Genomic DNA, 16,030 nt, shown 5'->3' on the forward strand with positions numbered 1-16,030 from the left:
AACTGTATCGTTCTAGCCAGGGCCTTAAAAACCTCCAGAATAGAGCAGAATAATCACTTCCCTTGATCTGCTGGCAGTGCTCCTATTAATGCAGCCCAGCATGCCATTAGCCTTCTTCACAACAAACACTTTTGGCTCATATCCACCTTATTGTCCACTGTAACCCCCAGGTCCTTTTCTGCAAAGCTGCTGCTCAGCCAGTCAGTCCCCAGGCCATAGCAGTGCATGGGATTATTCCATCCTAAGTGTAGGACTGTGTTCCTGTCCTTATTGAACTTCATGAGATTTCTTTTGAGGATCCATATGCAATAGATTAAACAAGCCATATAACCAGTTTTAAAAATTTTAGATTTTGCTGTACGAGTAACCACACACAGGTTCTTAAACGGTATAGACTGATGTAACAATTATATCACTACCAAAGTGATACAAACTGTTACATACCAGCATCTTCATGGTTTTGTAGAGAACATGTGTAATTCCAACTTCAGCCCTGCTTCATTTGGGATCAAAGTTCAGATGATTCATTAAAGTTAGGATGACAATATACCTGTGATGGTCCAAGAAAAGTTTGAGGCAAAGATTTTTGTGGATAATATCTTTTATGGACCAGCTGTATAATTAGAAAATACAGTAAAAGCTGTGTTCACGACATTCTACTATCTAGAATACCCTATTAACAGGAATTTCTGGCCAGCTGGCTGTATGCGGGGAAAGGAGGGAAGCTTGCATGCAGCGATGGCAACCGCCACCCACCACCCTGTGCTGCCACTGCTCCACGTGCAGCCATTGCTGCCACCCCCCCACCTCACCCCCAGTTCCGTGTGCAGCCACCACTGCCACGCGCCTACCCCCAGGGGTTTTCAAGAAGGTTGAAAATTTCTGCCTTAGATATCCGGAGTTTTTAGATGTCCGGCACCCCATTTACCCCACTCATGACAGTTAACACAGCTTTTACTGTATATAGACAAGGTTTTGAGTACATAGTTACAGGAAAGAGAGACCTGAGGAAGCTGAAAGCTTGTCTATCATCCTCCCAACTATACAGTTGATCCAGTAAAAGATATCACCTACAAAATTCCTTGTTCCTGGATGACTTAGCAAAGTTTCATTGCTACTGGCTTTGTTAGCCTTCTACAGTCCACTGTGACCATGCCAATCACGAGGGACCTACCGAATTTATGATTGCACAATTTAAGCAGAAACTGCAAATTTGGGTGGGCTCCATGGGAAAAAAAAATGCTTACCAGGAAGCAGAAGCCCTGCACTCTTGGACCACATGTGGGGAGGGAGGGAGGGCGGGGCAGGGGACAGGGAGGAGGCTGAGGCAGGGCTACTTACAGAAGGAAGCATGGAGGATGAAGGCAGTAGCTACCTGTAGTCTGTGTGTCTTTCACTGCGAGCAGCACCTACCCCCTCCTCCACCGCCTCTGCCCTGTGCTCCAAGAATGAAGGGCTTCACACCCTTTTCTCTCCTCAGCGGTAAGTTTTTTTTATTTGTTTTTGCAGTGAGGCCACCAAGATTGCAGAGCCTGCCACTTGAGGATGGTCCAAAACTGCAGCTTAATTACCTCAATTAAGCCCAGGGAGGTCATTAATCCATGCTTAACAACATGTATATTAATGGCTTCTCCAGGCTTAATCAGTATAATTAAGCTGCAGTTTCTAGCCATGTATCTGCGGAGAAGAGCAGGACTGCTGGGACCCCTCGGTCAGAGGTGTGGGGGTGGCCCTGCTACACTCCGCCCATGAAAATGGCAGCTAGCCCCGGAATTTGCCCACAGAAATCAGCCAGCCGCCTCCTTGAGTTCAGCAGACTCAATCACCAATCACCCATGAATCTGTAAGTATTGTCAGTTAATGCCAACATTTCTTCAGAAAAAAGAGTAGCATAAAGAGAATCTCTTTTTGAGAGTGAAGTTACCCATGAGGAGATAAGGGTTATAGATAGGCACCATGAACAACTGTGCCAAATAGAAGGTATTTGGGAAATGCGTATGATCCACTATAACTGTTTTGTGTGGCAAGTCTATTTTATAATAAGTGGAAGATATGTTGGGGCAGTTCAGCCCTGAATGCTTAGTGTAGGATAAATACATCATGAAAACAGCGTAACTGATAAGCTTGATGTATGATAAGCCCCCTCCGCCTTTTTAAATCTGTAAAATTGTTCTGCCTGCCCATAACGGTACACTCATGGACTGCAAGATGAACAAAAAACGGCCTGGATCATCAGGCTCAAAGAGAAGAAATTAATGGCCTAATACCAGCTGCCAACTAGATATCAAGGGGGGTGCCCCCCAGGGATCAGTTGTGAGGCTGGTCTGGTTCCATATCTTCATCTATGACCTGGAAGATGAGATGGAGTGCACCCTCAGCAAGTTTGCAGAAGACACTATGCTAGAAAGACTAGTAGATACACTGGAGGGGAGAGGTAGGATTGAGAGAGATATTGACAAATTGGAGGACTGGACCAAAGAAAATTTCCTGAAGTTCAATAAGGACAAATTCAAGGTCCTTCATTTAGGACGGAACAATCCCATCCACCCCTGCCAACCCACCACCCAACCGCAGCCGACAATAAAACGGGTAAAGGCTAAAAGTGCTTGCTGGCTAAAAAAAAGGCTAAAAAAAAAGGCTAAAAGTGCTTATTGAAGGTTAACAGCATACTGGACTGCATTAGTAGGAGGGTTCCCAGCAGATCGATGGAAGTGATTATTCCCCTCCATTTCACACTGGTGAGGCCACATCTGGAGTATTGTGTCCAATTTTGGGCACCACACTACAGAAAGAATGTGGACAAATTAGAGAAAGTGCAGTGGTGGCAACAAAAATAGTTAGGGGGCTGGAATAATGAGAGGGTGAGAAAACTGGCCTTATTTAGTCTGGAGAAGAGAAGACTGAGAGGGGATTTAGTAGCAGCCTTCAGCTATTTGAAAGGTGGTTCCAAAGAGGTAAGAGCTACACTGTTCTCAATGGACACCTGCAGAAGTTAAAAAAAAAAAAAAAAAAAACCCACAAAAAAACCAACAAACCAAACAAACCTGGAGCTTTACTTTAAACTTAGCACATTTCTGCATCAAGCCCTGCACGTGCCCAGAAAGGCAGTACTTTAGTTGGACCCTGCTCATATAGATCAGGTGCTTTAGTGGGGCTTTTTTGGCACTTTTATCTAATAGCTGATTGAATCTGTTTTAGATAAAAGCACCCAAAAGCCCCACTGAAGCACCCAATCTATACAGATGCTACAGAGCTGGGTCAAAGTAATGCACTGCTGCTTCCAGTAAAGCACATTTGTTTGGTTCTTTTTTCCACCTCTGCAAACAACCCTCAGGACTTCTCTTCTCTGGACTAAAGGCCCATTCCCTCAGCCTCTCATCATAAATCATGCGGCAGCCCCCTATTTCTGTTGCCCCCTCTGGACTCTCTCCAATTTGTCCACATCTTTTCATAAAATAACCCCGAAAATTTCACAAGCCATAGTGTAAATTTCTAGCCTAGAACAGGTTAACAGTATGTTGGCCTGTGGATGTCACTAACCTCTGTCCCTCAAGCCACACACTACTTAAAAAAAAAAAAAAAAAATCTCAAAACTCTTTGCTTTCATTACTCACCTCATTTTTTGGATACTGCTTCAAAAGTTCTTTCTGCATTTCCCTCGTTTTGTTCTGTACAGAAGCCAAAACAAACTCCAGTCCTGAGACTACACCACCATAAATGGCAAGTATAAAATCTCTCTTTAGAAAAAGAGTTCAAAACATTAATGCTCATGTAATAGACAAAATATTCAAATTGTTACAGTAAATATATCAATGACAGACAAACTGAAAGAAAATGACTTCGCTCTAATGTTCTTCATTCTTAAAAATACACAAAATGCCACACGCTTAGCTCTACTGATACGATTTTCTTCTCTTAATAAAACAATTTCTAGTATCTGGCAATTAGTATGAACACAAAACAACTGTATTACAGCTGTCAATGCACTGTGACCTGGACTACAGCAATTATGTATGGACAACTATGTTGGTTAGAGGCATGCTTTTTGGTTTTACTGTTATGACCCTAGTATGGATACAGTTTACATAAGCACAGAACAGAAGGTGTTTATACTGGCATAGCTTATGGAAATGAGTTATACTGATGTATGGGTTTCTTTTTAGCAGTGCAGCTGCATCCACCATTCCATTCACTTTTACCATAAGGGTATAATTAAAACATTGTAACTTTTGTATGTATAATTAAAACAAGCACTTAGGCTTATAAACAACATTTAAGTTGAAAAAAAAAAAGTTCCATTGAATTACCAAGATGAGATGCAAGACCAAATTCTGTGTTATAGATGCATACCATATTGTGGGGACAGAGATTAAATCCAATACAATAACTCTGAATAACTATACAAATGTGAATATTAGGACATTAATATTTGAAAATCTTAACACAAACAATTAATATAAAAGTATATTCTTTATTTTGGCATTATCCTATGAAGTAGTCATCACGTAAAAACATTTCTCCAGTACTCATCTTAGAAGTTACTGTTTCCAACAACCTGCTGTTTTTACCTGTATGCTGGTTGTGTCATCTTTGTTCTCTTCAGAAAAGTATAGATCAGATCCTGTGAGTGCTACCAAGTATCCCACATGTTTTGCTGCTTGTTTCACTGTTTGTATTATTTTGTTCTGCGCTTCGCTTACCATTGAAGGTATATCTGAACAACAACCCTGAGCAATGAAAACACATTAATCATTTAGATAGGAAAATTCTGTGGTGAAAGTGCAAATATTTTCAACTTCATACATACAACAGGTCTTGAAACTATACTGAAATGGTTATCAACATTATCTCTCTGTTACCAATCAATGGAACAAAAATATTTAGAACTAGAGAGAAAAACTGTTACTAGTGCACTACAGAATTATGCATCTACACGTGCATATTAATGCAGAGCAATAAACCCCAGTACTTAGTGCACCAGAATTTATTGGTCCTGGGCACTGCATATACATGTGCACCTGGCACCAAAGCCCATTAAGCCAGGTTGGAGCAGCACCGGCTGGCAGGGGATCCAGGGGGCTAAGGGGGCAGGTCTGCCAGGTCGGTGCTGCTCTGACCTGGTTCAATGTGTTGCAGAGGGAATAGCTGGGGCACAAGGGTGCTTCAGTGCAGGGCTAGCCAGCAGGCAGATGCAGTTAGGGATCTTCTGGAAGGGCTAGACATTTTTAAATCTGCAGGTCCAGATGTCCTCCACCCAAGGGTGTTGAGGGAGCTGGCAGGGGTCATCGTGGAGCCCTTGGTCCAACTATATGAGCATTTGTGGTCATCTGGCCAGGTGCCGGGGGATTGGAAACTGGCTAATGTGGTCCCAATTTTCAAGAAAGGAAGGAAAGAGGACCCAAGTAACTATAGGCCTGTAAGCCTCACCTCGGTGGTCGGGAAGATCTTGGAGAGAATCATCAAGGAGCACATCTGTGGGGGGCCAGCAGGGGAGATCATGCTCAGGGGCAATCAGCATGGGTTCATCAAAGGCAGGTCCTGCCTGACCAACCTAATTGCCTTTTATGACCAAGTAACTAAATCCTTGGATGATGGTATCGCCGTGGATGTAGTCTTTCTAGACTTTAAGAAGGCCTTTGACACTGTCTCTCACCCCATCCTCATTAATAAATTAAGCAACTGTGGCACTAATGCCTACACAGTTGGATGGGTAAAAAATTGGCTGATGGGGCGCACCCAGAGAGTAGTGGTGGACGGGTTGTACTCAACCTGGTGAGATGTGAGCAGTGGGGTACCCCAGGGCTCAGTCCTCAGGCCCGCACTGTTTAACATCTTCATCAGCGACTTGGACGAGGGGGTGGGAAGCACGCTGTCCAAGTTCACTGATGACACTAACATGTGGGGCGAGGTGGACACACTTGAAGGGAGAGAGAGGCTGCAAACCGATTTAGACAGACTACAAAAGTGGGCAGATGAGAATAGGATGGGCTTCAACGTAGACAAATGCAGGGTGCTGCACCTTGGGAGAAGGAATCCACAGCATATATACAGGCTGGGGAGTTCCCCTCTTGAAAGCACAGAGGTGGAATGGGATCTTGGAGTCATTATTGACTCCAAGATGAACATGAGCTGCCAATGCCAGACCGCAGCCAGCAAGGCCAGCCATACCTTGTCATGAATCCAAAGATGCATCTCAAGCTGGTCCAGAAAGGTGATACTTTCCCTCTATGTGACTTTGGTCAGGCCACAATTGGAGTACTGAGTCCAGTACTGGGTGCCACACTTTAAAAAGGATGTGGCCAGCCTGGAGAGGGTTCAGAGGAGGGCCACCCGCTTGGTGAGTGGGCAGCAGGACAGGCCCTATGAGGAGAGACTGAGGGACCTGATCTGTTCAGCCTCAGCAAGACGAGGCTGAGGGGGAACCTGGTGGCTGCCTACAAATTCATCAGGGGAGATCAACAGCAAATAGGTAGGGCCCTTTTCTCCCCAGCACCACCTGGGGTGACCAGGAACAATGGTAATAAGCTGATGGAGAATAGGTTTAGGTTAGAGATCAGAAAGCAATATTTTAGAGTTAGGGTGGCCAAAATCTGGAACCAATTTCCCAGGGAAGTGGTCCCTGCCCCTTCCTTAGGCAAATTCAAGAGGAGGTTCGATGATCACCTGTCTGGGGTCTTGTGAACCCAGCATTCATTCCTGCCTGTGGCAGGGGGTCAGGCTAGATGATCTGTTCAGGTTCCTCCAGACCCTAGCTACTATGAAACTATGAAACCTTCATGCCCCAACTAGTTGTGTATCAGCATCTACATGTGCACTGCTGCAGAGTAAAAAATGCTCAGCTATTAGTGTACTCCAACCTAATAGTTCTGTATGTGTAGACACAAGATATTTACTGCAGAGTTAGTCAACTCCACAGTAAATGTCTAGAGTAGATGCACCCCTATTGGAGGAAACAGAACCAATAGGTATAAAATACAGTTGCCAGAAAGTTTACATAGGATGGCACTAAACAGACAGTGATAAAGGGCAAGTTATAAAATATTACACATTCAAGTTTATTCACTTGTAAGTTGAGCATGACTCGAGAAGGTGTTTAGATGTATAGATAGATGTGCATCAGGTAGGCACCAGACTGCTATTGAAAAGCCTATGGTTAACACTATAACAGTGTGCACACATTTCTAAAATGTATTTTCTTCTCTCTCTTCATAGAAAATATAGTTTACCTGCAGTAGTAATTGTAAATAACCTCCCAAGTTTTTTATTTCCTGTCTCAATTCTTCAATTTTTACTGAATCGGTGCACTTTTGGAAGTTATTAAGCCAATGCTTTGTTAGAACAACAAGCTGTTCAAAAGCAGAGGTAATTCTGATGCTGGAGGTCTGAGTACCATGATCAAGAGAAAACACTATAAAAGAAATAGCATATTAATGAGAAGGAAAATCAAGAACCATTTATAATTACTACTACTAATAATAATGTAAAGTAGACACAAAGCAATAAAATGCATCACAAAATAAATGGTATGGAAGATCTTGTTTGTTAAGACATAGTAAGCTTACAATTCTCTTGACTTTCTTCATCTTGCTGTTCATAGGCTTTTGAAATTAAAGTTACTTCAGTATGAATTGTAAACAAATTAGTTAGGAGACTATCTGCTATACTCCTTTCTTCTTCTTGTTTTTGTCTTAGTATATCCAAAGCCGAGCCAATTAATTCTTTGCAAATTCCAGGTAGAAATAATTCAGAAGGATTTGAACACATACTTCTGCTTTTATTCAATGAACCTGTATTAAAAAAGAAAATGAATCAGAAATTCCTTGCATATAGCATTGGGTCTGACAGACGATCCCTTGTCATAACAATTTTATGTTATTCCCTTTTGTTGCTAACTAAGCTACTGAAGTATAAAAATGGTTAGTAAAAATAAAATACATGCATTTTTCAATTGATAAAAATATTTATATAGAAAAACATATTTTTTTAATTCAGCTAAGATAATGAAAATAAAAAGCAAACAGCTTTATAACAAAACTTTCCTTTCCACTTGCAATTAAGTAGTCACAACAAAATAATAAAATAACTGACCTTAAATGACCATGTGAAGAAAAATGAAAAATTATTTAGGAGGTTCAAATAGTTTTATTTTTAAGAAAAAACATTTTCACACATTTTAAAATGTTTCCAAATTTTCATCATTTAACTGAAACAGCAAAAACAATTCCAGATCAGATTAGTAATGCCTCAAATGATATAAATCAAAAGTAACTAGCAGATGGAGCTATATATTAGCATCGTCCAAGTTAACCTGCACTGTTAAAAAGGATTATATTATATAGACATAGGACAGATTTAGGTAGAAAATCCCATTAACACCTACCAACAAGCAGCCTAACACCCATTATAAAAGATACAAAATCTTTTTTGTAAAGCATCATGGTTTCCATTTTCTTTTCAATCAGGCAAATTATCAAATTATTAAACTGCTTGTTTTTTCATTAATAAACAATGAGGTCCCATCTTTTCAGTATTAAATAAGGTAATCTGCTGTATACATTTAAAAAAAATACCTGATAACTGTGAAATTTGTAGGTTCTGGATTGGATGCATTTTTATGCTAGACAGACAATCAGAAATTCTTCGATTCTTCATGAAACTTCTGCTCCTAGAAAAAAAAAAAAAAGAATGGTGGTAGAGAAAACACATGATGGACAAGTCTTTAAATTCATCACTTTACATTTGCTTATAAGGGCAGTAAAAGTCGCCTCACTTTCCTTTTAGTAGTTGGAGTAATATAGAGCAGGCTCCTTATGTACCAATAACTACTGAATGTAGTGAATATTGCCCTCTAACATGCAATTTGAGCCAAGAAATAATGATCAGGGCAGACTGTCAGTTGGGTAAATTATCATACTTCCATTTGAGTCAGAGCTACATCTTACAAAACCTGAAGACATGTACCACTAACTAGTAACTAAAATACATTCTATATATTCCCTTGAATTTGTCATGAAGAGCTTGATGGACAATCAAAATAAGCAAAATTCTGGCTCCCACAAAAGACTCCTTCATCCAAGTCCAATTCCTAATAATCCAAATGGACGTGTTAGCATATTAACTTCCTACATACAAATCCCATCAACTTCAATCCCAGAATTCTTAGGATACGATGCAACTGTCCTAACCCCGTCACCAAATACGAAGTCAAATTAATATGCACATCATCCTCTTTCTGTAACTGCTAAGTACAAATCTTTGTTCATAATCCAAAGGAAACTGCACTAAACATTGATGTCTTGGGTTGTTTTTTTTATGAAAACCTTTGTTTTTTGTTTTCAATATATGTGTGTGTATGTGTGTGTGCAAAACACACACACACATACACACACACACACACACCCCCCCAATGTTGCACGTGGCAATGCAATTGTAATTTTTGCACAGATTGGTGGAAAGTAAACTTTAGATTCCCTCTTAGCACAGATAGGGACAGAAATAAACAATATTGGATTCTTCTATTCTTCGTTCTGCCATCAGGTGGATTGGAAACTTCTAAGCACCAGACTGATCTGGCCACAGTCCATGCAGACTAGGCAAAACAGACTCTTTCACCTATAAGATGTTCTTCTTAGCAATTTAGGTAGCTTGAAATGTGTAATGAATTTTATGAATACCAGGTTTTCTTCCAGTCATTTAAACAGAATAATGCCCTCCATTAGCAATATGAAGATTGTGGTACTACTCAGGTAGATCAAATATGCTACTGCTGTAACAATGCAGAGTGTAAAAGGACCTGCCTTTACCTTGAAGACTGACCTTAAATTGAGGCAAGCTCAAAGAATTAAACTTAGAGATGCAGATAGAACTTTTATTTTTCCTCAAAACAGGGAAATTCAATTCTATCTGTTTTTCCAATGAAGAACTGAGTCAGAGGATATGGACAAATATAACTTTTAACCTGTTTTAAAAGGGAGAGGAAGCTGCCACTCTGGAGCATGCATCAGTTTTTACATGTAACATGGGCATGCCCCTGTTCCTGTAGCAATACAGGTTAGGTAACTTGCTGTAACTTAAATTGTGAATGAAACAAAGTTAAACAGGAGAAAGCACCCAAAACAGTTCCCAAAATTGTACTAATGGATATGAAAAAAAAAAGGGAATGGAAAAATGTTCCCCACACCGCAACTCTAAATCTGATACCTGGAAATCCAGGTATCAAAGCCCCTCAAAAAAACCACAAAAAAAACTGTGGAAAAAAAGCAGTGTGGGGGTGCAGTTCAGGAACATGCCCTGAGACAAACAAATGCTTTGACATCTGGCCAGAGCATCTCCATGGTGCTCCTGCTGCCTCAGCATGCTTCGGCAAATAGGAGCAGGGCAAGGCTGCAGCATGACCCAGACCCAGGCGTTGTACCTGGCAAATATGTACATGGGGTTGTGGGGGGGGTTGTATGGGGAGCTGCCACATGCCTACCCCCCACCCCCCCCCACAGTGCACAACCCCTGGTGCTGGCAGCAGCAGCCAGCCACTTGGCACAGCACAGCAGCCAGCCGCTCTGCACAACACTGCATAACCCAGGGTCTCTACATGACGAATGGACCTGACCCAACCTGCCCCACTAGCATACAGATTTGGACAGGACCAGGACCAGGACAGGTAGGCTCCTGCCACCAGCCGCGGTTCCTGTCCAAAGCCATACAGTACTGGAGCAAGCCAGGCCGGGTTGGGTCCATTCAGCACATGGAGACCTTGGGTGAGGCAGCGCTACACTCCACAGGTTTGTGCCTGCAGCCACACCATGGCCCCAGTGGCCCCACTGGCTACTGCTGCCAACGCCACAGGGGGCAAGTGGCAGGTATGTGGCAGTCCCTCCCAATGCCACACCCACAAACCCACCCATCCCTCACAACCAAACACAAACCCCAAATCCCCCTATACCCACACCCTGTACACCCCCCCACAACCCCCCCACAGACTCACAACCCCCCACCACTCCCCACTCCTCTGCAAACTCTCCACCCCACCCCCCCAATCTCACACCCTGTGTGCCCAGCTGCCAGAAAGGATGGAACTTGCTGGCAAGAGCTGTGGCTACAGGGGCAGCTGTCCCTACTTCCTGGTTAGCAAAGGGGTCAGGAGAGCTCTGATTTTTGACCTTGAGAAACAGAGGATTGCTTCCTTCCTCAGAGCTCCTTACAGAAAAAAGCTGACCTTTCTGGACCCTGTCTGGCTAACCTACTGGAAAGACGAAAATAAATTTCATACTGTCATCCAACCAGCTTCATTTTTAAAAGGCCAAAAAAAACAGAGGAACTGCTCATTTTAAAATATATTGATGTGGCTTGTTAGCATTCTCCTTTTATTTGCTATCCATTCTATGAGATTCAAAATTCTCTTCCCTCCGCACGCTGTGGTCATTAACATCGTGAACTGCTAAATCAGGATTTGTAATACACTACAATTTTCTCCATCATCTGACATTTTGCAATGTTTGCAATGTCAATCAATTATTAGAGGTAACCCCAGTTTCAGATATTTAAAGTGAAGCAGTCTTTTCTTTCAGCTCATTTTTAAAGAGCATAATGTTTAAACAAACAGAACAAAAACAAATAACTCATGGATCTCATAGTACAGAAAAATATCATTTCATTATTGTTCAGAACTTAGCTTTGGAGCACAAAACCTATTACTGTTCCAACACCATTCTATTGTTAAAACAATATTTAGACTAAAAATAAAGAAATGCCCGTCAGATTCCTTTCAAACAATTTTTATTTAACCCTGGAGTAGAATTTACTTTGAACTGTCAGCAGCACATATCAAAAATTTACAATCAACTGAATCAAACTGCTTTACTGCAGAATAACAGTACCATATTGGTGCCCAGTAGCAAAGCTATAATTAAGGATCTGTCAGCATTTCCATTATAAATACTATTTGCAGGAGGTTTGCAATTCAGTCGTAAACACTGTTACAAGGCTAGAACTTCACATACAAGGTCTCATCTCAGCTGCAATTTACTCTTTAAAATGACGCTTTTAAATTACAGAAGTGTACAAAAAAGCCTTCAAAACCAGACGCCTTACTCTGTAATGCTACCACCTAGAAACATGATTTGAGGGGAAAAATTGAATCTATTTAGTCCTAATGTACTTTTGGTATTTTTGATTTTCTATATATACACATGGTAACTATTCTAGTATTAGATTTAATATTCACTTGACAGTAAAATACTAATCACTACACCCATTGAAAAAGCTATTAAGATGCACGCACGCATGCACATACACATTATACACTGATCCTGCAATTACAGGCAATCTGTAAAGAAGAAAAAACATGCCCTTTCTTAGTTTTTCTTTATGTATGAATGTGGCCTGAAATTTTCTGGGGGACCATTTAAAAAAAAAATCTATGCATTTATGCCATTAAAAATTTGGTCTGGTAGACATCATGGAATCCATTATATGGAATCTCCTTCACTGGAAGTTTTCAAGAATAGTCTGAACAGAAATCTGTTTAGGATGTTTTTAGAAATATTAGATCCTACATCTGAGGAATAGATTGGATGAAATAACTCTTGAGATTCCTTACAATCTTATGACTGGGTGGATACCTAGAAAATTTGGGACACTGCAGATGCATAAAAAAAGTTACATTGATAATACAGGCAGTTTCTATTCAGACTTCTTTTTTCTATTTGAGTTAAACAGCTGTTAAAAAGAATACTTCTGTCAAAGCTGGAAGTAGAGTTTGGGAGGCTTTTACGATTAAAAGGTTCATCCTTGTCTTCACTATCTTAGTTCACCTGTCTGGAGCCTCTAAAGGCTTGTCTAAAATGGTGCTTACCTTGAGAGTTACATGACTGGTAGTTCAGTAAGATTCACTTAGATACTCTTCAAACAATTTCTTAGCTTCCTTTACCTAGTCAACAGTCAATTTTGTAAGAACTCAACTTCAGACAAGCGTTAAGCCTGAAACTAACATCTAATCTACACTACAATATTTTACCAGTACTGAATGAACGTACATACAAAGCTCATCTGTAGTCGTAAACAGTGTTTAAGACTGAATTGCAGCAGTCCCCCACCAGCAGTTACACCACCTCTTCCAAGTGACAAGTTTCTGTCTATCTGGAAGATGGCATATTGACACTTCCCAAGGTTCACTTCACACTCTGCCAGCACAGTAGCCACAGGGGAATTGCAGAGAGCCTCCACAGTGCATGGATGTCATGTATACATGTTCCAGTGGCTCAGTGGCAGCAGCCTTTGCATTCCACCAGAACTTCTGCCAGCAGAACCAGCCAAGGGCAGAGAAGGCCCAAGAGTGCTTTTACCAGTATAGAAAAGCCAACCGAGCACATCTAGATGCTTTGAAGGGAAAGAAACATCTAGCTACAAAGCTTCACTTTACACCTAGGTAGAGGAAAACTAGGCTCCATGAGTGGAACAAGCAATCTGAACAAGTAAAAGTCACTCTTTTACCACTGTATCTACCTGCACAGTAGTGGCTATGGCAGGCACAGCTGTGTGTGTCAGAGATGAAACTACTTCACACCTCTGACTCTGCTACACTAGCACAATAATCGACATAGCTCTAAAAAGACCAAGAGCAAGGGACAAGTTGTGTATGCAAGTCTTGATGTTGATATTTCTAAGGTCTTGCCCACACTACAAAGTTTTGCTATACTGGCAAACCCTTCAAGCAAATTCAGCTTATATCATTAAAAGCGTTTCCCTGGCAGCATATAGTTATACCAGTTTCCTGAATGCAGTAAGTTACACTGACAAAAGGTTTTGAACTGTTCAAGCTGCAGCTCCACCAGGACTTTTGCCAGCATATCCATGTCAATAGGGATGAGATTCCACACATGACATACAAGACAACTAAGCTAGGAAAAAGCTTCTCTCTCCTTCCTGTTTAAAAACTCCACAGCTTTCAAGCCTCCTTTATATCTCATTTAAAAAAAAAATAGAGAGCAATTTCATTTTTTAAAGGAAAGATATAAAATCCACCATATTCATAATAGCAAAATGATTAATTTAAGCCAATATCAACCTGTGGCTATTCTACCATACATAAAATTCCACTTGTCGATATTGGCAAAATGAGTGCAAAGGATCCTCCCCACCTCGCTGAGGTAGAGCAATGAGATTCTACCCCTCCTCTGAGTAAAATTATATTATTTAAGTTAGCTTTGCGATAAACCAAACAAAAAAGCAATACTTGTAAGTCATAGATCACAACCAGACATTTAATTTATTCAGACATTTAATTAGACAAGGAAACAGTTTTTTTTAAACACAATATTAAAAAATAATAGGACTTCAATAAATTACTTACCTTCTTCTAGAAAAGGAGGAAACTGATGTAGCTGTGAGGTCTGGTTCCCATTCATCAGCAGGATCATAAAATACATCATCAGCCTTGCTACTACCATTACTCTAGGAGTGGGGGAGAAAAAAAACTCTTACTCATGTTATAAGGAAGAATTGAGTATTAATGAAATGTGTAAGTTATTAGTAAGGATTCTATTTTTAAAATACTCCAAAACTCAGTTCATGTCCTTTTCAAATTCCAAGTTGACTACTGAGTTAACTGAGGATACTTGGTTTTGAAACAAAAAGCTTCTCAATTTTTTGTCCAATTCTTAACACTTTCTTTTTACCCATTTTTGCTAAGCTTTATGCAATGTTGAAGAAATGGGTAAGAAAAAAGCTAAGCTTTATGCAATACAGATATTGGAGAGGGAAGATGCATATACATACATCTGGAGCATTTCTCACTGAAAAACAGCATAAACCATTTACTTTAGGGTTTTTTGTGACCCATTTGACAGCTGTCCACAGTGCTGAATGGTTCAAAATTCACTTTCACCTCGGAGTATATACTAATAAATGTGATAAGTAATAATCCTATAACTTCAATTCAAATTTTCTATGTACCAAAGAAATCTCATAAAATTAGCACTGGAAAGCTGAAAAAGAGAAGAACTGTTGAGCCTTTTTTACAAATAGTTTTCTTGAGAAAAGATGGCATGTGTCTGAGAACACAAATATGCAGTTACATGTCTAAGAGCTGAGAAGTTATTACTCAACTTCTGCTCACTAAACAAGTGCATTGCCCAAGGAAGAATTGAGTAAAAACTAGATACAGGCTTCAGGATTTTCTACACTCTACATAAAAATCACTTATACAACATTTTCTTGCTTAAAATTTGACAACTTATAGATGCTTCTCCTGTTTCCTAGTACAGGAATCAATAAACAATTTTATTTCAAGATAGGAAGCTAAATTTTTATGATTAATGAAGATTTTCTTCAAGTGTTACAAACCTCATAGAGTTCTTTCATTGCTGCTAGTTTATACTCAAACTTCTCCAAGCTCCAGAAAGTTGCAATTCCCAGCTTGAGATTACGAACCTGCACTTGAACAGAAGGCCCAGTGGCACTTTCTTTGTCTGTTCCATCATGTCTAAAATTAAAATGAAATCTTGAACCATAATGACCAGATTAAAAGATTTTTAAAGGATCATTCTTAAGGAAACGGTTTGCCCTACTGTAATAGAAACAGTATTTTTGAAAGAATTGATCTTATTAAACAATACCTCATGCCAAGGAGTCAATAAAAATAATGTTGGTTCTGGTTTCGTAAAGAAAAAAAAAAGCCTAAAAGGGAAAATATCTTTGTAATATAGTCAGCACCAAGGGGAAAATTCTAAGATGACAAGTACAATCCTGGCTCTTGATAAACCATAGCAGAAATCTGTAATGTTGACTTCTCTGATTGATGTAGATGTGAAGAGGGTAACATAGCTGTGCCAGCATAACTTCTAGTGTAGATGTAGTTATACTAGCAAAACTGTACTTTACTGATTATGATTAGTTTCATTCCAGTGGAAATAGTGGTACTATTGCTAGACTGGTACAAAGGCTACTTCACCTAGTCGTATTTATACAAAGATAATTTTGCCAATTTGGTGTACCAGAATAGGTCTGCTGACTCCTAGATAGATCTTGTTTTAGA

General features: G+C 40.2%; 1 protein-coding gene across 3 annotated transcripts in view; it reads right to left on the reverse strand.

Annotated features, from left to right (window-relative positions):
• Positions 1-16,030, reverse strand: part of KIF14 (kinesin family member 14) — a 67,026-nt gene that overhangs the window by 9,487 nt on the left and 41,509 nt on the right. For 2 of the 3 annotated variants that reach the window (XM_090048895.1, XM_090048894.1), the window contains 7 exons: positions 15,340-15,478; positions 14,348-14,448; positions 8,571-8,665; positions 7,563-7,787; positions 7,227-7,408; positions 4,569-4,727; positions 3,615-3,737 (listed from right to left, as the gene is read on the reverse strand). In XM_090048895.1, coding sequence (XP_089905021.1) covers positions 3,615-3,737; positions 4,569-4,727; positions 7,227-7,408; positions 7,563-7,787; positions 8,571-8,665; positions 14,348-14,448; positions 15,340-15,478 — 1,024 coding nt within the window. Of the gene's footprint in view, positions 1-3,614; positions 3,738-4,568; positions 4,728-7,226; positions 7,409-7,562; positions 7,788-8,570; positions 8,666-14,347; positions 14,449-15,339; positions 15,479-16,030 lie in introns of those variants that run through there. The other variant, XM_090048896.1, reaches the window with a different exon arrangement.

This window comes from Crocodylus siamensis, chromosome 5 (assembly GCF_052110815.1).
Source record: "Crocodylus siamensis isolate JL-2025a chromosome 5, ASM5211081v1, whole genome shotgun sequence".
Classification (NCBI taxonomy): Eukaryota; Metazoa; Chordata; order Crocodylia; family Crocodylidae; genus Crocodylus; species Crocodylus siamensis.